Source organism: Microtus oregoni, unplaced genomic scaffold (assembly GCF_018167655.1).
Source record: "Microtus oregoni isolate MIOR12 unplaced genomic scaffold, Mior012 000054F_ref0000373, whole genome shotgun sequence".
Taxonomy (NCBI): Eukaryota; Metazoa; Chordata; class Mammalia; order Rodentia; family Cricetidae; genus Microtus; species Microtus oregoni.
Genome location: NW_024543830.1, coordinates 5567344 through 5590159, shown reverse-complemented (window position 1 = coordinate 5590159; position 22816 = coordinate 5567344). Strand labels below are relative to the sequence as shown.

General features: G+C 45.3%; 1 protein-coding gene across 12 annotated transcripts in view; it reads left to right on the top strand.

Moving 5' to 3' along the window:
• Positions 1-22816, top strand: part of LOC121437847 (myomegalin-like) — a 209651-nt gene that overhangs the window by 147350 nt on the left and 39485 nt on the right. For 11 of the 12 annotated variants that reach the window (XR_005973014.1, XM_041637929.1, XM_041637932.1 and 8 more), the window contains 16 exons: positions 76-195; positions 401-493; positions 610-822; positions 1268-1426; positions 2155-2268; positions 2434-2571; positions 3239-3418; positions 4385-4579; positions 6837-7001; positions 7139-7220; positions 7911-8002; positions 9446-9562; positions 9736-9873; positions 10494-10606; positions 11025-11152; positions 20894-20982. Coding sequence is in view for 11 of the 12 variants with exons in the window: in XM_041637929.1 (XP_041493863.1) it covers positions 76-195; positions 401-493; positions 610-822; positions 1268-1426; positions 2155-2268; positions 2434-2571; positions 3239-3418; positions 4385-4579; positions 6837-7001; positions 7139-7220; positions 7911-8002; positions 9446-9562; positions 9736-9873; positions 10494-10606; positions 11025-11152; positions 20894-20982 (2136 nt within the window). In the remaining variant the exon portion in view is untranslated. Of the gene's footprint in view, positions 1-75; positions 196-400; positions 494-609; positions 823-1267; positions 1427-2154; positions 2269-2433; positions 2572-3238; positions 3419-4384; positions 4580-6836; positions 7002-7138; positions 7221-7910; positions 8003-9445; positions 9563-9735; positions 9874-10493; positions 10607-11024; positions 11153-20893; positions 20983-21196; positions 22637-22816 lie in introns of those variants that run through there. The other variant, XM_041637934.1, reaches the window with a different exon arrangement.

The following is a 22816-nucleotide window of genomic DNA, read 5'->3' as shown; positions in this document are numbered from 1 at the left end:
TGGTCAGGACAGGTTGCTGGCCCGCAAGGTTAAAAGCCATCAAGGAGCTAACAGAGTTTTTTCTCCTGAATTCAGATTCTTGAAGAGAAACTGAATGAAATGAGCTATGAGCTAAAATCTACACGGGAGTCATCCCAGAAGCAAGACGTGACCATTCAAAGCCTCAAGGAATCACTAAAAAGCAAGCAAAGTGAGGTAAAATGTTATATGATCACAGACCCGTGGGAAATAGGTCATCTCGTTTGTAGAGGTCACCCCTGTATGACTAGCAAGCCTTCTCATGGGAAACGGTCCCCTTAGGTATTTGGAATGATTCGGTTACTAGCATCTGTACGGGAACGATAGTGTAATTTATATGCACTTTGCTAACACGGGGGTGCTATCCCTCTCTCGTTTTCAGACTGAGGAGCTGTACCAGGTGATCGAAGGTCAAAATGGCACAATGGCAAAGCTTCGAGAAATGCTGCACCAAAGCCAGCTCGGCCAGCTCCATGTACGTGAGGGCCCGAGGGCCGCAGGCAGGGCTGGAGCCCCCCGGGTTGCACAGTCCTCTCAGGCACTCAAAACTTTTCCTCCTCGTGATTGTGATTAGGATTCTGCTCTTTTCAGGGCTCAGAGGGCGGTGCCCCAAGTCAGCAACAGGTGGCCCTGCTTGATCTTCAGAGTGCCCTGTTCTGCAGCCAGCTTGAAATCCAGAAGCTCCAGAGGCTGCTGCGCCAGAAAGAGCTGCAACTGGCTGATGTCAAGCGATGCATGCAGTTTGTCGAGGCTGCAGCCCAGGAGAGAGAGCAACAGAAGGAAGCTTCTTGGAAACACAACCAGGTAAATCATTTACCGGTTTATTACTCCCAGTGCTGACTTTGCCTGGCAGGACGGTTTGTGCTGAACCTGAACCCTTGAGTCATTGGCCTGTCTAATTCAGTTCGGTATTTGTTGCCCCTGGGTCATGTACCAGGTGAGCAGACTGTGTCCTGGAGACACAAAGGTGACTATCAGAGACTCTGCCTCTTAAAATATTTAGTTTAATAGGAGAAGCAGTCACATGACAGAATTTCAGTGGGGCAATTACTGCCAAAGAGGCAGCTTTATGTTCCAATAGCAGTGATTAGGAGGGGCTAAGGAAAGAATTTGAGACCCTTCTGCCAATTTGAGATCCTTCTGCCTCGGGATTATAGGCAGGTGGTCTGCTTGTCTTGAAAGTATTCTGACCTTCATATCTAATGATCATGAGGGGAGCTTACTTTTAAAGAGAACCTGTTTATTTCAGGAGTTACGAAAAGCTTTACAACACCTCCAAGGAGAACTGCACAATAAGAACCAACAGATTCATGCTCTGGAGATGGAAAAATACAATGAGATTCGAATCCGGGAACAAAACATCCAGCACCTCCATCAAAGCCTGAGTCTCAAAGAACAGCTGCTCCGGGTGAGTTCTCAGATGGAAGCCAGGTTTCTAGAGTTCTCATGTGCCTGCCTCAAGGCCCGCCCTGGGCCTCGTGTGTCAGTGAGTAGAACATACAATCCATGAAGCGGCACGCTCCCCAGCAAATCAATAGCTGTGTGTGCACATGTAATCCGCAGAGGCAGGGCTCAGCAGACAGAACACCTCTGAGTCACACGACAGAAGATGTGCTCTTCCACAGAGTTCAATGACGGAATGAAAATTTTCGGGACAAATGGGGCACTAAGAGATGCAATCAGTTACCTACTCTAAGCTTTGGGTCCATGCCGCATCTTCTTTTGGGAGATACCTTTGTGTTATATCTGGTTTTTGTTTTGTTCTAGGACAGGGTCTAACTATGTGGCCCTGGCTGACCTGAAATTCTGTAGTCCAGGCTGGCCTCTAACTTACAGAAATCCACCTGCCTCTGCCTCCTGAGTTCTGGGATTACAGGGATGCTCCACCAGGCCTAGCTCAAAATCTTTTGCGAGATCTTTCCTGACACCATTAGGCAGAGTCAGGCAGTGTGTCCTGTGTTTCCATGAGCAGACTAACTTGCCTGATTGTCTTTTGTAGAATCATTAACAATTTATATATCTGTTATCTCTGAGTTTTTTGTATATGTGTGCTAAATAACAAATTTCTTGAGGAAAGAAATGAAGAAATTCACCTAAGAGGTAAAGGAATAAAGGCAAATGCTTTTGTCTTGCTAGGAATTTCAGGAACTCCTGCAGTATCGAGATAACTCAGACAAAACTCTGGAAACAAATGAGATGTTGCTTGAGAAAATGCAGCAACAGATACAAGACCGAGCCGCCGACCTGGAGGTACGCAGCCAGTTCCCCCACGGCACTGCCGATTGGCCTCCCTGCGTCTGGTGTCTAAATGAAAAAACCTCGGGTTTTCAGCTTTCCGTTCTTCCCTTTTGGAATCTAACTGATTAAAGACCAGTTCAGCGAACCCGGAACTTAGAGGCCTTTCTTTCCCTGCAGCGGGCTATCGATGAGAAGTTCTCCGCTCTAGAGGAGAAGGACAAGGAATTGCAGCAGCTTCATCGTGCAGTGAGAGAGCGAGACCATGATTTAGAGAGACTGCGTAGTGTCCTGTCCGCCAATGAAACTACCATGCAAGTAAGAGCCAAATCCAACTTGCTCTCTTCCCCCAGCCCCTCGTCGCTTTCTAGGCCTGGAGCATCAGCCGCTCCATTGTTCTCTGAAACCCAGAGTTTCAAAGCCAAAGACCAGTAGCATTTACTCATCCCTCCTCCAACAGTAGGGAGCAGGCTCTGAAGTCTCTTTTACGTTATATACTTACAGGGGAGCACTGCATGGTGAGTGCTCTTTGCGTGGCTCTAACTTCTCATCCTTACCTATTCATATGGAGATGCACATACGCTTTTCCGTGAGCATTGTGGGACATATAGATACACATATATTTTATACTGTGTTTTTCTCTCTGATTCTATATAGGTATCAATGTATTATATGACTGCTTCTTAGCACATACTTTTAGGTTTTTTTGCAGACTTTATTTTAGACCCTGTATAGCTACTGTCTGTCAGTTATTAAAGAGGCCATTCACTTTTTCCCTGGGGAAACTTCCCCTCCCACAGTCCTATTGTAGCACACATTCTGTATTTCCCTCTCCATAAACCACATTGAAGGAAAATACTGCTTTGACACTCTGTTTTCTTACCAGAAGGGACAGGTGGATGTGAGTTAAAGCTGGGACTAATTCTCTTATCCTGAGAGTACGGGAGGCCCCTTTGGCTTATGTTTGCTGTGTCTGTCCCTGTAGAGTATGGAGAGTCTCCTGAGGGCCAAAGGCATGGAGCTGGAGCAGTTAACTGCCACCTGTCAAAACCTCCAGTGGCTGAAGACAGAACTGGAAACCAAGTGTGGCCGCTGGCAGAAGGAACAAGAGAGTGCTCTCCAGCAGTTGCAGACATCCCTGCGTAACAAGGACAAAGAAATGGAGGCAAGACTTCCAAACTCCAAGGGCATCGGTTTAGGGATGCTAGGCTCAGGCTCGGGCAGTGCTCTCCGGGCCTCCGGAGCCAGCCACCCAAGCCTGCAATGATATTCTGTCCCTGGGCGAGCAACTACCTTTCCCTGAATTCTCTTTACAACCATAACTTAGCGTGTCATTTATCATTCTCAGAGAGGCCGTATGAGAATTAGTTAATTAGATCTAAAAATACAGCTGTATTATAATAGTTAGGATGTAATTGCTGGGTCAGGCACTGTTTTAAGAGCTTAATGGAAATGGACTTAGTGAATCCTCCCAAGGTCGTGAGGGCACACTCTGCTCTGAAAGCAAAGACCTAGGCACTTGAGGCTAAGTAACCTGTCAGAGCAGCAGGGCAGAGCTGCAGAGCCTCTTCAGTCCAGGCAGCAGGGCTCCACGGTTTGAGCATCATCTGCTGTATGTCTGCAGACTGGCGGCTGTAGTGCATTACTCTTCTCACGAATACTATTTCCTTCTCACTTCATGTCCAGGCTGTCCCCAAGCTTGCATTCTCCTCTTAGAGGCTTGCTGGGGCTTGGGCTTGCAGGAGTCGCGTGCCCCCTCCTGCAGATATTCAGTCCATTAGCCCTCTCCAAAGTTATGCGGCAGAGGAAGCAGATGAGCTGAGTGTCCTTTTCCTGCACCCTCCCTTAACTGTTTTGTGCCCAAGCATAAGGAAAACTGTTATCTCAGAAATCATGTGAAGCTGCCATTCTAGGTATTTCTCCGTATTGTTCATATTCGTTCACTGAGTATGCACGTCCAGCCTTCCAACTCATCGATCTGTGCTAGGTCTGGGGGCACAAAGGATGAGACATTAGAGTGTTCCCAAGAATCTTGTAATTACGTCACAATGGGTTCTTACAACCCCTTCAGTGCGTGGCAGAGGAAATTCTATCCTCCGGGAATTTACGCCAGCCATCCCTTTCCCATTAGGAACTCCGGGCAACACTACTCTGCAAACTCGAACCCTGTCAGAGTGAGATAGCCGAGGAGCTGTGCCAGCACCTGCAGCAGAAAGAAAGGATGCTGCAGGACCTCCTGAGCGATCGGCGCAAACAAGCTGCGGAGCATGAGATGGAGATCCAGGGGCTGCTGCAGTCCATGAGCACCAGGGAGCAGGCGAGCCAAGTAAGCGCTAATGCAGAACCAGACAGGGACCCTGTGCTACTCTCGTGGTCAGCAGACAGAAAGTGTCTGGAGCTGCCGACGTGGGCTTGCTCTCTCCACAGTCTGCTTGGCAGTTCTCCATCAGTCTGAATGAAATGGTTTGAACACTGCATCTGGAAAGTGGCCTAGACAATACATGTATCCAGTATTTTTGTTTTCTTAATCTTCTGATTTTTTCTGAGAGAAAGAGGAATAGAATTCTGAAATACTATCTAAGTTATCAGGACTTGATAGTCCGTACCTCAAAAGAGTCCAAGTTTTCCATCCTGAAGATGTGTATTTTTAATTGTCATTTAGAAGTTGCCAGCTTTGGCTTCATCCCAGAGAAAGCTGGTGCTATAATTTAGCTAACATGGTTCCAATTCATTATCTCAATCCCCTAAAAGTTTACAATTATGCTTGTATTTTGGAGGAGGCCGTTAATTGGTTCCTGGCCGCTTAGCCCCGAAATAATCACACAGAAACTGTATTAATTAAATCTCTGCTTGGCCCATTAGCTCTGGCTGCTTATTGGCTAACTCTTACATCTTAGTTTAACCCATCTCCATTAATCTGTGCATCACCACGAGGTCCTGGCCTACCAGCAAAGTTTCAGCACATCTGTCTCCGGCAGCGGCTTTATGTCTTCTCACTAACTCTGCCTTCTTCCTCTCAGCATTCAGTTTAGTTTTCCCCGCCTACCTCTGTTCTGCCCTGCTCTGCTATAGGCTCAAAGCAGTTCTTTATTAACCAATAGTATTCACAGCATACAGAGGGGAGTCCCACACCAATTGTATGTATACATGATGGTATAGATGATGCATGTGTAGGCACATGCGCAGTGGTGCATTGATGGAAATCAGAGAGCATCTATGTGGAGTTCATTCTCTCTTGCCACCTTTACATGAGGTCCAGGGATCAAATTCAGGTCACTGGATTTCTATGGGAAACACCTTCACCTGCTGAACCATCTTGCCAGCTCTAAATGCATTTCTATACATTAATGGTCACACATGAGTTCTAGGTCTTCCCCTTGTATCGCTATCACCTTAGAAAATTGGTAGAAATACACTAGTTTGATTGTTTAAATTTTCTCTATTAATTGATGCTTTCATACAATTATATAATATGTTGGTCAGTCCCAAATTCTCTTTTCTCCTCTATTCCCATTCGCACTGGGATCAACCACTTATTTAAACAAAGTGAAACAAAGCAAAAACCTATGGGACCCTCAGAAATAATTTTTCTGCTCAGAATTTATAAAGAAAAATAGTGGAGTAGAAAGTCTTTCCCAAGCAGAATTGTGTGCACAGTAAACAGCATTACTGGACCAGATAAGACACCCTGAAACAGGTTCTCCAAGGTCAGATTTGGGGCAGAACTGGCCTAACAAATGACTTCCTTTTCTCTAGTTGCTTCTTCAGCCTCAATTGCGTTTTCCCCAAACATTTGTATGGCTGAGTTCTTTGTCAAACATGACTTTATCACACTGGCCTCTCTATCTAAAATATAATCCCATGGACAAAGAGTGTGGACGTTCAGCCTTGACTGAGTACCACTGATCACTCTGTGCCACTTACCTGCTGATACACACAGTGACTGGTGGCTGAACTGATTAGTGACCATCCGCAATGTGCACACATGTATCAGAGCAGCTTGTTACATGCCTTGAATACATACAGCTCTTATTTGCCATACATACATATATACATACAAATTTTATTTAAAGTGTATATGGGGGACCCTCCCTCCACTCTCCAAATCCTTCTGCTATGCTTGATTTTGCCTGATGCACTTCCTGCTACCTAATATATCCCCTTATGTTTTTCCTGTTTTCTCCTCCTCAACAAGAATGTATACTTCAAGCTCCACTTAGTGCTAAATCCCAGGTACCCAAACATGACTTGCCAGGAATGGGCACTCAGTATATACTTACTGAGTATACACACTTCATAGGTGCTAGAGAGATGGCTCAGTAGTTAGAGCACTCTTGCAGAGGACCTGGGTGCAATTCCCAGAACCTTCAGGTGATTGATAGCCATCTGTAACTCCAGTTCCAGAGGACCTTCTCTGGCCTCTGTGAGCACTGCACACACATGGTACACAGACATGCACGCAGGCAAAACCATCATGCACATAAAATAAAAATAAATAAGTCTTTAAAGAATTGTGAAAATGTTTTAGTTGTTTTACTGTGATATCTTTCTAATAATGTTTGTTATGATTCCTTTCTTACCAGGCTGCTGCAGAGAAAATTGCGCAAGCCTTCCTGGAGAGAAACTCAGAATTACACGCCCTGCGCCAGTACTTAGGGAGAGACCTTGGCGCCTCTCGGGCGCCCCTCTTAAACCAGCAAGTTGAAGTGGCTTTAGTCAGCCCCCACCTGGGAGATCAGACTGATCAAGTAAGAACTATAGACTCACATTCATGGCAACTGCATTTCCTTTTTACATTTGAGGCATTTTAGTGAGACTGTTCAGTCTGTCACTGTGATCATAGTCCCTATGTCTTTCTAAACCCCACAACCCCTCCACTTTACAGAGCTCCATGCAGATGCCCTCTGGAGACGATAGCACCTCGCTGACTGCTAGGGAAGATGCCAGCATGCCCAGGTCCATGTTAGGTGAGCACCAGTTCTGCTTTGAGAGGATCCTGTTGCTTTTCCTTGCCCCATTGCTGTCTAGGAGATTCAGCCAGGACACATCATGATAGTTCAGAAAACCAGTTTGGTGTCCCTTGAAATCCGGAGACTCATCACTTCTAAGAAAAACCGCCCAAACCTTATATGTTTTTTTTTCTTTAACTCATTGTTAAACAAACTTACATATTAAAAATTAAATGTTAACTTCAGAAATTAAATATATAAAAAGGTATACTCAGAAGCCCATCTATATCCCTGTTTCTCTCACGTTTCTACTCACTCCCTGAGTGAAATACATTTCATTTCTGGATTGTCCTCCTTTGTATGTTTTTAAAAAGTAAGTGGGTGATTTACATGTGTATATGGATAAGTGTGTCATTTCCTTCTTCACCTACTAAATGTATTCTTTTGCATCTATATTTAGTATCATTGAAATCCAAATGTTCAACAACTTCATTCTCATTTTTTCTCAACTGTATAGTGTAGTCTGCTGGACAAACGTGTGATAGTCTATTCCGTTCATCCTTTTTAGCATATAGATTGATTGTGGGGTTTTTATTATAAATATTGTTACACATTAAAGCAGGTTCACACATTTTTTTAAGTGCTGCAGGGCAGCAGAGATCATGGCGTGTTTCAGTGATTAAAAGTCATGTTGTGCATTCATTTCAGGAGACTCGGACACAGTTGCAGGGCTGGAGAAGGAACTGAGTAATGCCAAGGAGGAACTCGAGCTCATGGCTAAAAAAGAAAGAGAAAGCCAGGTAAGTTTGTTAGTGAAGAGCAGTCCACAGGTTCCTGTTGCTTCTTTCAAACTGCTTTATACTTTAAACATTCCAATTCTCCATGTATAATACCTGGCTCCAAATGCAAGAGACACCTTTCTTCTTTTTGGAGAGGAACACAGATTGTTGTATGACTTCATCACCTCAACAAGATGCTTTCACTGCAATGGAGGCATCAGATCTTTTTGCTTCTTCCTCCTCTTGGTAAGCAAAATAAAATAATTGTAAAGCACTTTTGCCAAACAGAAGTGTGTGTAGCTCCTGTCTAACATGGTGGCGTCAGATGCATGAACTCTGCAAACAGTGAACAGGAGGTGGATGAGCATGAGCAATGCTGTGCACTGAGCACTCTTCATGTGCTCTGTGCTGGTCAAGTGAAATGGTGGTATCATCACTAATAGGAAATACTATTTTTTTTAACACAGATATGGGGTCAAACGCCTAAATCAAGGCTTAAATTCAAGTCTTAAAATGCTGATTGGCCAGTAGCCAGGCAGGAAGTATAGGCAGGGCAACCAGACTAGGAGAATTCTGGGAAGAGGAAAGGCAGAGAGTCAGTTACCAGCCAGACACAGAGGAAGCAAGATGAGAATGCGTTATTGAGAAAAGGTACCAAGCCACATGACTAAACATAGATGAGAATTATGGGTAAATCTAAGTTGTAAGAGCTAGTAATAATAAGCTTGAGTTAATAGGCCAAACAGCTTATAATTAATATAAAAGCCTCTGTGTGTTTCTTTGGGACTGAATGGCTGCAGGACCAGGCAGGACAGAAAGCTTCATCAATATATTGTGCTGACTGATGGCAAGATTCCTTTGTAGTAGCAGCATGCTCTTCACCAGGAGGCCTGTAGTTTGGTGATCCCTGGTGGTGTTAGTAGTTATAGCTGCTCAATACCTTAGTAATTCATTAAGCGGTATAAAATACAGACATTCTAAATCCACCATGTTTTCATGTATTAGCTGAAGTATTCACATAAAATTAACAGCATTTCTTCTTCCTTCTGCTAGTTGTAACCAACTTTTAAATATCCCAGTGACCCCATTAATTAAATTTGCTATTTATAGTAATAGAAGATATGGAAAACATTCTTTCTTTCTTTATTTATTTATTATGTATACAATATTCTGTCTGTGTGTATGCCTGCAGGCCAGAAGAAGGCACCAGACCTCATTACAGATGGTTGTGAACCACCATGTGGTTGCTGGGAATTGAACTCAGAACCTTTGGAAGAGCAGGCAATGCTCTTAACCTCTGAGCCATCTCTCCAGCCCCTATGGAAAACATTCTTATGGTTTCTTTTAGAGTATCCTTTGATTGCACACTCATGTTTTATTGATTTGACCCATGGCACTATTCTTGTGTTACTGACTGGTTGTAATATGCATTCTCCTCTCCTGTTGGTTTTTTTCTCTCCACAGATAGAACTGTCTGCTCTACAGTCCATGATAGCTGTACAAGAGGATGAGCTGCAGGTGCAGGCTGCTGACTTGGAGTCTCTGACCAGGAACATACAGATCAAAGAAGACCTCATAAAGGTCTTTCATAGCTTTTCAAAACCACTGGAATAGTGTATGCCTCAGCTAGCTGTAGGGCATCCTTACACAGGATCCTGAATTCTCTGGCCTTGAACTAGAGCAAAGGATCTGCCCCTTGCCCCTCTGCTGTGTGACATCATCACCGTTTTCATGTTTGCTTCTATTTTTTCTAGGACCTGCAAATGCAGCTTGTTGACCCTGAAGACATCCCAGCCATAGAACGTCTGACCCAAGAGGTCCTACTTCTTCGGGAAAAAGTTGCTTCAGTAGAACCCCAGGGTCAGGAAGTTTCAGGAAACCAGAGACAACAGGTGAGTTCTTGGGACACAGGTTCTTCTGTAGCTTCTGCCCCGTATCTAAGCTTCTCAGTGCAGAGTCTTCAGAAAGTCTGTGTGCCTTGCCTGTGTACCTGTCTGCACGGCCCTCTCCCTACCCACCTCACTCCAGTCTGCACTCCTGACTGCTCTCTCTCTGCCGGCTACACATTCTTACGGCCCGTCTTCAGCATGGCTTACGGCTCTGGGTGGGGAGTGTCTCTCCTAAGCTTTCCCCTAGATCTAGACCAGCGTGTGTGACAGCATGGAGCTGCTCAGTGAGTACCGAGTGAAAGGGCTTCAGAGAGAGTGCTAAGTTGTTGGTGCTTTTGTCTTATCATCCATCCTTCCTGCATCCTTCCATCTTAGACCCTTCCCTTTCTCTAGGCTCTCCCTCTCCCTCCCTCAGTTCTCGCTCCCATGTTGGAACTTGACTGATAGTTTTTAGGGTATAAAATGCTAACAGGTGTAGTATTGATGTGAAAGCCGTGAAAGCGGAAGTGATACCCTGACAGTCGGTCACCGTGGGCGCTCATCCCGCAGTTTGTCTCTCAGGATTTCCTGTGGCTCTGTGGCTCACTTTGCTCTTCTCACATTGCTGCCTCTCTCTTCCTTAGCTGCTGCTGATGCTAGAGGGACTAGTAGATGAACGGAGTCGGCTCAATGAGGCCCTGCAAGCCGAGAGGCAGCTGTACAGCAGCCTGGTCAAGTTCCATGCTCACCCGGAGAAGTAAGAGAGGGGCCGCCTGGCTCACTTACCTTCAACTTTCATTCTGTTTCTTTCTTTTTTTTTTTTAAATCAAGTTTATAATGATAAATAGATGTTTACAATACCAAAGAGGAGGAAATAGGAAGTTACCCACCTTGTGATTTGTTGTATGGCTTGACCTGAGCTTCGGGGTCTGAATCTTAAATTAGAAATGGGATTTCCCATTGTTACTGCAACAAGGGTGCAGGCCTTGCTTATCCTCCAGCAGCAAACACAGGTGCCACACCAAGACTACACTTGTTCACTTAACCCTCGCCTTTGAGACCAGTTACCTTAGGGAGTCTGGTGGCCCAAGCAGCATAGACGGCTCTTTGGGAACATGCCGACTCCTACACTTGATGGCTAACCCATTTTCCTTCCATGTGGCCTGTTTAATCAGCTCTGAGAGAGACCGAACTCTACAGGTGGAACTGGAAGGGGCCCAGGCATTACGCAGTCGGCTAGAAGAAGTTCTCGGAAGAAGCCTGGAGCGCTTAAACAGACTGGAGAGCCTGGCCGCCATTGGAGGTGGGGAACTGGAAAGTGTGCAAGTTCATCACAAGCATGCCTTCTGAGCACTGGCACTGGGTCACACTGCAGCCCGGGACGGAACCCTGTTCACACTAACCAGAGAAAGTCGTGTCTGACCGGACAGAAAGCGTGTGACTTACTAATGGTAGGATTGTGGTCACTCGCGGCTCCTGCAAAGGGAAGTCACCGTAGTGCCCCTGAGCCTCACTGCGCTGCTGTCTCCGTTACACATGGAGGTCATGAAGGATACCTGCACACCACCTTAGATCATTCCATTTTAATTTCCCATAGCCACTCACCCTTCCCTTAGCCTCTGCTCATTCCTCAACCCCTTCCGCGGGCCAATAAAGTTTCCCCACCACCGCCACCCATTCCACATGTCCCATATCATGTCATAAAATGCATGTGTGTGTATTATTTTTGCCATCCAATCAAATCCTGCTCTCTGAAAGCAATTTTTGACCAAATAAAGGAATAGAGTAAGTTTCAGGTTTAGGGAGAGATTGAGAGTTCATAGAGCGGCTTTGGGGAGAGGTGTAGCCGTACTAAGGATAATCAAAACCAGGAGAGTGGACTTAGGCTAAGTTAAGGAGCAGAGACCATAAAGGTGTTTACATTAGATCTTGCTCTCTAAGGCTGCTTCAGAGTTGACTGTTGAGAGTCACAGACAAGATCAGATTAGAGGACTTTAAGTTCTAGTCTATAAAAGTCTGTAACATTCTTGTTCCTCACTGGCCTAGGGCTTCTGCAAGCCACAAGCGTGGCCTTTAGTCAGAACAGGACTTTAGAGGAGAGCTTCCAAATCCTAGTTCTTTAGGGAGAAAGATGGTAGTCTATGTGGTGTTTCCCACCCTCCCCCCATGTTTTGTTTTATTTGGGGTTTTGGTGTTTTGTTTGTTTGTTTTTTGAGGTAGGGTCTCACTGTGGCTGGCCTGGAATGTGCTGTGTAGATCAGCCTGGCTTTGAACTCACAGAGATGCACCTGCTTCTGCCTTCTGGGTGCTAGATTAGAGGCGTGGCCACCTCCCCCCACCTGTCAGTACCCTTTAAAGCAGCGTTTTCCTGTGTCCCAGCATCGAGAAAAGTCTGTTTCTAGATCCTCGCTTGGAGGTGACACAGGTGTGTCCCCTACTTACCCCTGCTGGATGTATGTATGTCCTCACACAAGAGGAAGGAGCTCTCTGGGTGCCCAGGAAGACAGAGGTCCGTGTGTAGGATTTAGTCACCACCTCTACTTTCTTAGAACAACAAAACAGATAGAGACAGGGAGCTTCAGATTTTGTCTCTAGCATCTTACATGTCAGGAAAATGAAAAGGAACAGGTTACGCAGGGGCTGTGGATTCTGCACCATGAGGCTTCCTACCTCTGAAAGTATGGATTTCCTAGAGGAGAAGTTAAGGCTTCAGCTCCTCTGAACATGGCACTGAGGGAACATAATTCAGGCTTTCCCGCACCCTAAGAAAGACTGAGTCCCCTTCCGAAGCTAGACCGAGTACATGGTTTTTCCTTTTCCTTCCTTTTTGCCCTGGCACTTTCTATCCATGTGCTGCTGTGTTACATTCTGAATTCTCTCCGAGAGTCCGTCACCTCAGCTGTGTCTGTAGCCGATGAGCGTCAGTCAACCTGAGGTGGACAGGAGGAGAGTATTCAAAACACCCTGGAATCGTCTGGTGAAGTAGTTCACAAAGACTGACAGTCATGGCCTTCCTTATAACGGATGTGCTATTTCAGTTTTAACAGGGGGAAAGGGAATCATTTGATAGGAAAGAAAGGATGTTTGTGTAAGCAGAACCAGCCGATTTTCTTAGTCCCCTTGTTTTAAGAGATTTTAAGGCCTGCCTGCACGAAACTTCATGTAACTAGCAAATAGGGAAGAGGGAAATAGAACTGAGCTATAGACACGTCAGTCAAAGACAGTCTGTCGGTCATCACAGGGCTTTTAGGAATGTGTTTACTTTACTATTAGACCAACAAGGTTTTACAAAGCTGCTATTAAGTTTCAACTGTAGGTGACTCTTGGGTTCTAAGGGTTCCCAGTGATCAATGTCTGTTAATAATTAGGCCATCTGTCAACCTCTAACAAGAGCAGGTTGATAGACAGGTAAATGGTTGATTCCATAAATGTGACGAAAATCTGGTACTAACTTTCTGGCCTTGATGCTAGACCGAGGCCAGGGACTGTGCTGCCTGGAAAGAATGTGCTGGGCCCACAAGCTCGTGCAGTGATTTGTCATCTGGTTACAGAGCACAGCCCTTATGAACTGTCACGTGTAAGCCACAGGTGGATGGTACTGTGATTCTATACGTCACTCCTTTCATTGGATTCACAGGTTTGAATCTTCATTCCTCTGTAGGAGCACAGACTGTTAGCTGTATTTGTTTGCCTTTGTCGGGACTTTTAAGAACCTTTCAATAAACTTAGATTTAAAGTGCCATGTACTTGTAGAAGCTTGTGCTTCAATAAAAACTTCCTTGAAAGAAAAATCACGAAGTAGATTTTCCCACGGGCTTTGCTTATTTAGAAACATTGAGCTTTAATTTAGAAAAATCCGTTATTGATAGATTTCATTTGTCTCAGATTTCCTGTTAAATGGTGGGGAAATCTGCAGAGTAAAGGTTCTAATGGGTCTAGTAGACAAGTCTAGTTTTGGGAACTATTGGGTTGAAAAAGGGATCCCAGGAAAGTTTGGTTAAGGAATAAAATGAAAGTCCTTCTGACATACTTTCTCCAAACTCTCTCCTAACTTAGACATTGTTGTTGCTGTATATTTGATTTGGGGGCTCTAACCCAGAACTTTGTACATGCTAGTGAGGTGCTGTCCCACTAAGCTTACACCCTCTACCACAGGTTTAAATCATATTGAAATCCGATTGTTGGTAGGCTTCTAGTGCTCAACATCTTTCTGATGTTCTATTTTTTTTTTTAAAGCAATTCAGCCAAGTTATAATTTCTGGAAAGGAATAGTTGAGCTGTTTTAATATGCCACCCTACTTCGGCACGATGTATGCTTTGTATCTCCCCGACTTCTGCCTCATCTGCCTCCTTACCCACAGCTCTTCGTTCAGGTATAGACGCAGCAATGTTTTTACCACTGCTGAATGTAGGGAAAGTATTCAGCTATATTACAGGTAGCAAGAGACCTATTAAGGAGCAAAGAAAATCAAAACCCGGGGAGGATTTCCATCGGCATAGAGTCTCCTCAGAGGGTTTTGTAGATGGGACTTACAGGGTTTACACGGAAGTGGCATCTGTGGAGGAGATATTGCTTCCACGTGTATGCTTGTTTGTGCTCCTAGTTCAGTATCGATTGTAAGGGCTGCGCTTACGGCTTCAAAACAGTTGAAGAAAGTTGATTCAGCCCTCTCTCTCGTCTCTGACCTCACATTGGCATCTCAGGGTGAGGGAGAGAAGGGGCAGGTCACACTGCACTGCCACCTGCCCCTTTCTGGGAGTAAAACTGAATTGGCTGCCTGACCTCTTTGGTTAAGTTAAGCTGGAAACTTAACTTTGGTTTTCCTCGAGCTGCCCTTGCAGAGCTCTGAGCCCATTGTTCAGGCATTCCTTCAAACGCCGCAGTTCTAAAAACCAGGCTTACTACACAGAGAACTCCTGCGGCAAGTTTCTCCTTTTTATAGGAGTTGCATTTGAAACTCCTGAAAACCCTCAGCTGTCTCCTCAGCAAAGGTCATTGGCAGTGGCCTGCAGGAGAAGGGGAAAGACCTCCTATGTCCTCAGAGCCATGCTGTAACTCTATGCTTAAAGACTGCCTAGCAGAACCAAGGGGGGTAGTTTTCCTATTTAGAGACTAGCATCTTGTGAGATGCAAGCACATGTTTTCTCGTTTCTCTTAGACAGAGGCTTCTTTTGGTAGTAGAGACCCATTGTACCCTAGAGAAGAGCATCCGCAAGGGTAAAGTCAACCTGTGCCAGCCACTTCAGTAGAGTAAAACCGAGGATGCAGGAGTAGGTTGAACATGGCAACAACTTCTCTAGGGTAAGAGTTTCAGATCTCACCACACTTGAATTGAAGTGGCTTCCCTTGCCATTTGTAACAGTAATTAGAATTAGAATTAGAAAATAAACATATTACCTTTTATGTACTCTTGAGTACTGACAGAAGGTAAGTCTTCATTTTTTTCCTATATAATCGCACAAGCCAGGATGAGTTTTCCCAATAAAAATTAGCATTAGAATTTATCACCAACAGAGAATGAGAAATGCAAAGGAAATCGAAAACTGTATGTCCAACAAGTTTTACCAGATGTCAGGTAAGAATAATTTAACTTACAAAGTGATACACTCATGTAATTTTCCCTTTTCGTTGTTTAAAATCAAATTCCTGAAGCTAAAGTCTCTGTTATACCGCCTTCCTTATGCTAAAGCTGAAAGAATAAAATAGAATGTTCGAGAGTATCGCAAAACGTCTGGTCCAAAGTGATCTGGGGCTCAGGACTGTTAGACGCATGGGCTCTGCTCTCTAGACTTTGACAGAGGCTGGTAGATTTGCTGTTAGTGGCACGGACTTGCTTTGTGCAGCTGTCTGTCACTGCACTAGAGAGTGACTGTCCACCCTAAACCCCTCAGAAGCATGTACGTAGACACGTGTGATATGTAGGCCACGCATCCCTGAGTTCAAGGTGTTATTTGCTAATGAAAGCAATGTTGCTTGCTTTCGTCACGTGAAATTTTGTGGGGTACTGAGGAAGGGTGATTCACAGAAACTTGAGATGAAGAAAGAAGTGCACATTGCATGATCAGACCCATGGCCCTCACTTCCAGGACTTTCCTCACCAAATAAGCTGCTTCATTTTTCTCTAAGTTCATTCTTCACGGAACTGTGCTGTTAAACTGTAAATATCTGCGCTGTGGAGCCTGTGCTTTTTATATGTGTGTTGGGAAATCAGCTAATTTAGTAGAGACACACCAAAACCTGTTACTGATCCAATAAAAGTATCAGAGGCCAATAGAAGCTATTTGGTTTCGTTCTTAAAGACTTAGGAGAAAAGATAGAAGAAGTTCATCCTCTTTTTCTTTTCCTTTATAGGAGTCAGTCTGTTATCATTGTACTAAAGTTCCAAGTCAAAGCCAGACACCATGCATGCATATTTCACTAAAGAAGAGGAAATCTGAATTTTTTATCCTCCCAAGGAAGTGAGACCAAAGAAACAAATAGTACTTCCCCATATCATGAAATGGGCTTGCTAAGCCTTAAACATCTGTACTTGTTTTCCTTACTGATGAAAAGTAGTAAATGCAGGCCAATTTGAGGGTCAGTGGCTGCAGTGGGCGGCACCATCTTTAATGAAATGAAGAAAAGACACCACAAACAGGAAGAATTCCTTGACGTGATAGAATCACTTTATAGGACACATTGTGAGCTTGATCTTCCCAGGATGGCCCTAATTTATACATGTCCCGGGCAGTTTAAGACGGGTGAAACATGGAATAAGCCATCTTTTGGGGAAGTAGACATTAACGTCCTATTGAGTTGTGTACCCTGGAAAGTCATTCGGATTATAATTTACTTTCCCGTCACTTAGCACAGCTTCTTCCTTAATGGTATCCACACTGGACAGCGCTATTAGGAAACATTGCATTGAAAAAAGTGCTCCGCTGTCTAAGGAGAATGTGGCGTCTCTTGACGTGACTACAGTCCTGAAGGGAATGGACGTAGAGGAAACTGAAGCTTTATAGAGAGAACTGTTGTCTCTGAGTCTCACCCAGCATCATACTCCTGAGCCAGAGAGACCTGGTTCGCGAGGTGAGAATGTGAGTGTTCCGATATCGAACACACGGCAGGCAGAGCGCCCGGGGAAGAAAGTAAGATAGACCGGAGAAGGCTTCCTCTGGGAAAGAACAGTTGGCCTGCAAGCTTACTCAGACTGTGAGCTTCAACTCTTGAAATCTATTTTCAAAGTAAGTTTCCTGTGAGCCCTGCCATGTTCAAAGTTGCTGTTCACATATAAATAAATAAGTTAAGGAAATAATAGTTGTAGGGTAGAGTTTGGGGAGAATACCTTGACCCTACCCAGTTTTCACACGACTAAGAATTAAAAGGAAAGTGTGTAAAGTTTCCTTTAAAGCTATTCATGCATAGTGGCATCTCAAGGAATGTCTAATCTTATGATGGCAGTGGCAGCTTTCCAGAAGGGATCACCCTGTATCCCTGATGGCCCGGACTTTCCTTCTGGTCCTATGAAGCAGGAATTCAGAAGGAAAGACTGACAGGTAAAGCCAGTGCCATCAGAATTAACCCTTTGCTCTGCTGCCTATATTTAGTTAGATTCTGTGGCCTTCAGCCTTGCTAGCCCTGAACCTCCTAGCCCAAGGACCTCCTCAGTTCACCAGCAATGGCAAAACGATACTGTGGCGGGATAAGACCTACTGACTGCACAGTGCGCCAGGCGCTGCTCTAAGCACGCAGCGGCAGCAAACCCTTTGAAGTCCAAAGTCGTTTGAAGTTTGCGGCAGCTGCCTGGAACAGATAGCTTCACCAACCCTAATCAAAGTCACGTAACTAGTGACAAAAGCAGGTTCTAGTAGATGCTCTGGCACCGGAGTCCACGCTCTTTGTCACCACACCATCTTCAATTGAAAGACCCTACGGATGTGTGAGTGTCGGCCTCACGGATAAGAACACCCTCAGCTCATGGATTTTGCTTCCTTTTAGAGAGGTCTTGTATTTCTGTGTACTTTGTAAAAATCATATAGCTGGTAGAAGACAACTAACTACCCATGGACCACATGGCGTCACCTCCATTTCATGTGCTTCAGAGCCACACTGGGGCCTCCACCGAGGACTCAGTGTCTGATAATATTCCCGTCATGTCTATGTCCTCCTGTGTAAAACTCCATCTCAGAGAAGCAAGGTTACTGGAAACGGGCAGATGCTAGCTCATAGAGAATATCATACATTACCAAAAATGAGCCTATGATCAGTTTTAAAGGTGTTAAGTCTCTTCCATTTAAAAAGTTAAACTATCCCAAGATAGTTAAGAAAGTAGTCTTCTGTTGCATTGCAAGAGGGTTAGAGAAGGGAACCCTTCACAAAACAAAATTCTTTTGTTTTTCTCAGAAGAGGGGTAGGGTCTCACTGGCCTTAAACTCTGTATCTGAGAAAGACATCCTGATAATCCTGCTTCCACCTTCAAGTACTGGGGTTACAGACATGTGACAGCAAGGCTTGGTTTTGTGTGGTGCCTGGGATCAAACCCAAGGCTTTTCTAGGCAAATACTATTAACGCTGAGTCACATGCCAGACCTAAAAAATTCTTTTCATTCATTAGAAAATGGAAGTTGTGACAGAAAGAGGGATGTCTAGTGGTGGCTTCCAAATAGGACCTTGTGTGAGACGACATACTCATTCTATTGCCTTGTTGGTTTTTGGCTTCATTCTCAAACACATTTTCCAGCCGTTTTAGTTTCAGCAAAAGCAGAGTAGCTCTCAGCTCCATTAAGGAAGAGAGAAACAAAACCTCCAAGTAACAGACAGTTGGGGCAGGTGGGGATATCCTTCTTTTGTCTGTAATTTCTGACCAAACCAGAAGCAGGGTCTCCGGTCCCCTTCCAGTGGTTTAAAGAGGGGACAGTAGAAATGTGATTCTGGCAGCAGAAAACCCCCCAATTTAACTCCTGGAACCCAGGGCAGGGATGGCTTAGGGATACGGAGCCAGCATGGAGCAGCCCACAGCCCAGCGAGAAGGATGTGGGAATGCTGTCCTCACGGAGCTTCCTGACCCTCAGAGTTACCTTCCAGCTCCAAGGGGGACAGTGAGGAAAGTTATTTTCTTCATCTGTCACTCAGGACATTCATTTTCTTTACAGGGAGAGAGATGTCATCTCTACTGTTGGACAGGAACAAATTTTGTAAAAATAAGTATAATATGGTAGAGATGTCATAAGTGACCTGGCATCCTGGTTCTAGCAGGCTTCCAAAGCAGCCCGGGCTCAGGGATCATGTTCATTCCCCTCTAACCGGGACCCTGCGGGAGACGGTTCTGACCGTCAAGGGAGTAGTGGGAGTCTTGCTCTGAGCTGGCTGCAGGTGGAGTCTAAAGATGCTGAGTGCCTCCTGGTCAGTGGCTTCACTGCAGAGAATCCTGCTCGCCCCTGAAGGGACAGCAGCAGTCACGGTGAAGACTGAGGACCTTAAGCTGTTAGGACAACACACTTACCACACACACCCTAGTTCTTTGATGATGTGAGCAAGCCATTGCAAATGCTCTGGCACAGACTGTAGGCGTTAAGAATTGGAAGGTAGGGGGCTGGAGAGATGGCTCAGAGGTTAAGAGCTTTGCCTGCTCTTTCAAAGGTCCTGAGTTCAATTCCCAGCAACCACATGGTGGCTCACAACCATCTGTAATGGGGTATGGTACCCTCTTCTGGCCTGTAGGCATACATACAGACAGAATATTGTATACATATTAAATAAATAAATATTTAAAAAAAAAAGAATTGGAAGGTAGATGTGAGCTGCCCACTTTCTACTTGGCATGCAGAATAGAAGAAATTTAGGCTTTCTTGAGGTGGGTAAGAAGTACGACCACTCTAGCTGTGAATGTTTATTCTTCAAGTTGAGATTTCATTTGTGAGTGTCTGGCTCAGGAGGAAGTTGTTTGGTCTTGGAAGAAGGAATCAGATTCTCCATCATAAGAAACAGTGGCTCCTGAGTCCAGACACTTGATTTACTGGCCTGAATTTTGTCAGAATTAGCAATGTAACCTGAGAAAAATCACAGAATCTCCCTGAGCCCCAGGTCACTCCATAGTTAGAAGATTTTAACAGGCTGTTGCTGTGATGGATAGGATTAGAACTAGATGTTAATGTTCCCTAACTTGGCAAATTCCATGAGATACAAAAGTGTCACAATATATATTCCTTGATGTTCTGAGAGGGGAAAATCAGTAATGTGAGTCACAGTTCTTAATGTAGAATTGCATGGACAGTCTTTGACTATAATCAGTTTTAATGCTACGTGTTTGTGCCATCCTGAATAGTAGTCACTAGCCACATACGACCATGTAAGTATAAACTACTCACCAAAGTCTTCCTCTTGAACAGCGCAGGCACAATGAAGGTTCTCTTGCCTAGCACCATCCTGGACCTTTGTCCAGACCACTCACTGCGGCCTTTTGTCCCTTACAGCAGGATATAGATGCTTGTGCCTTAGGGTGACAGGTCCATCTTTGGAGGATTAAAGGGTGATACTACATGCTGTTCGAGCAGAGCACTACAGAGAATCTTCCAGGCAAAGGATGTTGGCCCCAAAAGAGAGAGTGGGGGGGGGGGGTGAGACACAGACCCCAGAGGTGAGTTCCGCAGAGATATTGTCCCCTTATGGACAGCCCATCCCAACCATGACAGAGCATGAGAGGAACTGCCCTGATACCAGGAAATGAGGGGCCTGCTCAGCAGTCAGTGGTAGGAGAAAGGTTAGTAATGTCTGGCCATGTTAAGAGAACATTAGCATCTGAACAGAATGGAGAAGAATTCATGGAAGTGGGAGAGAGGGAAGTGTAGCAGGATAGTCAAAGTGAACTTGCTTGGAGGGCTAGGCTGAACTATTAGGAAAAAAGTATCATTGGCACAGGAGAAGGCTTGGTTCTGTTTTCCCTGCCCCTGGCCCAGAGTATGAAGAACAGGGAAAATCAGAGGTAGATGGCAAACGTGTAATTGTACCTGCCGTCTGGAAGCCACCTGCGAAGGAGTCACCTTTCTCTTCTGGACTCTCCTCCAGGTGCTACAGCAGCCGACGACACTGAAGACGCAAGCACGGAGTTCACAGACAGCATCGAGGAAGAGGCTGCACACAACAGCCACCAGCAAGTAAGTCAGTGTCAGGCGTGAGGCTTTCCGGATCTTTCTCACCATCAGCCTTAGTGCGCTGGGAGTAGGAAGACATCTTTCTTGTAACCCTCCCCAGCCTGCTCCCGGGTTTTCCTTGGTCTTTTTCTGCTCAGCCTACCATTTGTTTTTTACTATGTCTTCTTTCTGCTTCTTACCCTTCCTACCCATCTGTGTCCCTGTTTCCTGTCTGTAGCTTTAGCTTCAGAAGAATTGTGACTCACAAGACCATGGATGTTTCCCCTCTTTGGCTTTTCTGACTGAAACACAAAACAGAAGACAGACATGGAAGGGTTGTTTGGGGGACAGCAAGGCCTTGGGCCTGCTTGACAAGAGAACTTGTCTGAGAAACTCCCAGGGGATTGGAATGCCTTCAAAGCAGGGATCTTTGTGAAACAGAAAAAAAGCTTTGCTCTGGAGTCTGACAGAGCAAAGTCCTGCCAAGCTTCAGAATCTGTCGCCGAGCCACCGTCAGAATTGTAATGTCTGAAGCCCAGGAGTGAATATCCCGGACCCAGGTTAAGTCACCCTTAGTGATCTTAGCACTCACTGGAACTCAGTGTCTCCACCTTGCCCTGGGGCATTCAACAGTCACACCTAAATGCCTGTGGCTCTTAAGTTGTTACAGAGAACGGGGCTCATTGCCAAAAAGAGGCTGGGCTTTTCTAGTGGTGTCTTCCTTGGGGCTACTAGGAATGCTTGTAGGAAAAATGGGGGTTCCTGGGTCTGCCTGTACATTCCCTGCATGAGAAAAAGAAGAGACGCCCATGAAACGGATAAGAAGAGGCCAAGTGAACAGACCCCAAACCGAATAGGATTTGGCCTCGTTTTGGGCTCTTGAGCACCTGAGTTTGTCGGGGACACCAGGCAGCACCATGAGTGTCTTTGCTTTCTGTCAAGGTCTCCTTTTCGTCGCGGTAGTCATGACTGCCCCTCGCTCCTCCCTTGAGGGCTTTGTGTTAGCTCCACTTCTCCCTTTGCTTTTCCCGACTCCTCACTTACTAATCACATTTACCACTCTTCCGACGCTCAGAGGTCTCTTCCCCTCCCTGACTCTGTCAAGGATCTTGGGTGTGAGAATTTGCAGGGTGAACAGAAGTGTGTTGTGAACAGATTGGGATGTCGGCTGGACACAGAGGCTCTAGCAGACGTGGGGCAGGAATAACGTCAGATTACGTAAACAGAAGACACCGATACCATGGCCATCGAATTCTGCTTACCGCGGTCTAACTGTCTTGGTGCTGCACGTCTCGCAGACACACTGGTTTGTAAAGCCTTCTTTCCTGTAAGCTCATGCCGAGATGGCTAGACTCTACTTGGAGAAGGTCAGTCTCACCCCGGATAGACGTTCACCCCCACACGTCACAGCACTTATCTTGGTACTTGGCATAGGAAGTACTCAGTGTAATTGTAAGTTAGCAAAGCTTCAGACCAGGGTTTTGCACTTCCTAGACAGAAGTGTGCACCTCCTGGATGGTAAGCACTGTTTTCCTCCGATCGCTTTTTCTTGAGAACTGGTTTTCAGCTTTTGAGTAGGAAGAACCTTGGTGGATGGCATCACTGTATACAAAGCTGCTGTGAGTTCGCTTCATCTTTTGTGGAGTTTGAGTTGTAACTCTATTAAATAAAGCTTGCTTTGCCATAACTGCCGTGTGTCCAGATTCTAAAGGTTTGTTTGCTTGTTTCCCTTTAGGATTAGCCTGTGAGCAATTCCTTACTGTATCCTTGGGAGACAAACTTTATTGTTGACCCCACATTTTTTTTTTTGAGACAGGGTTTCTCTGGGTAGCCCTGGCTGTCCAAGAACTCACTCTGT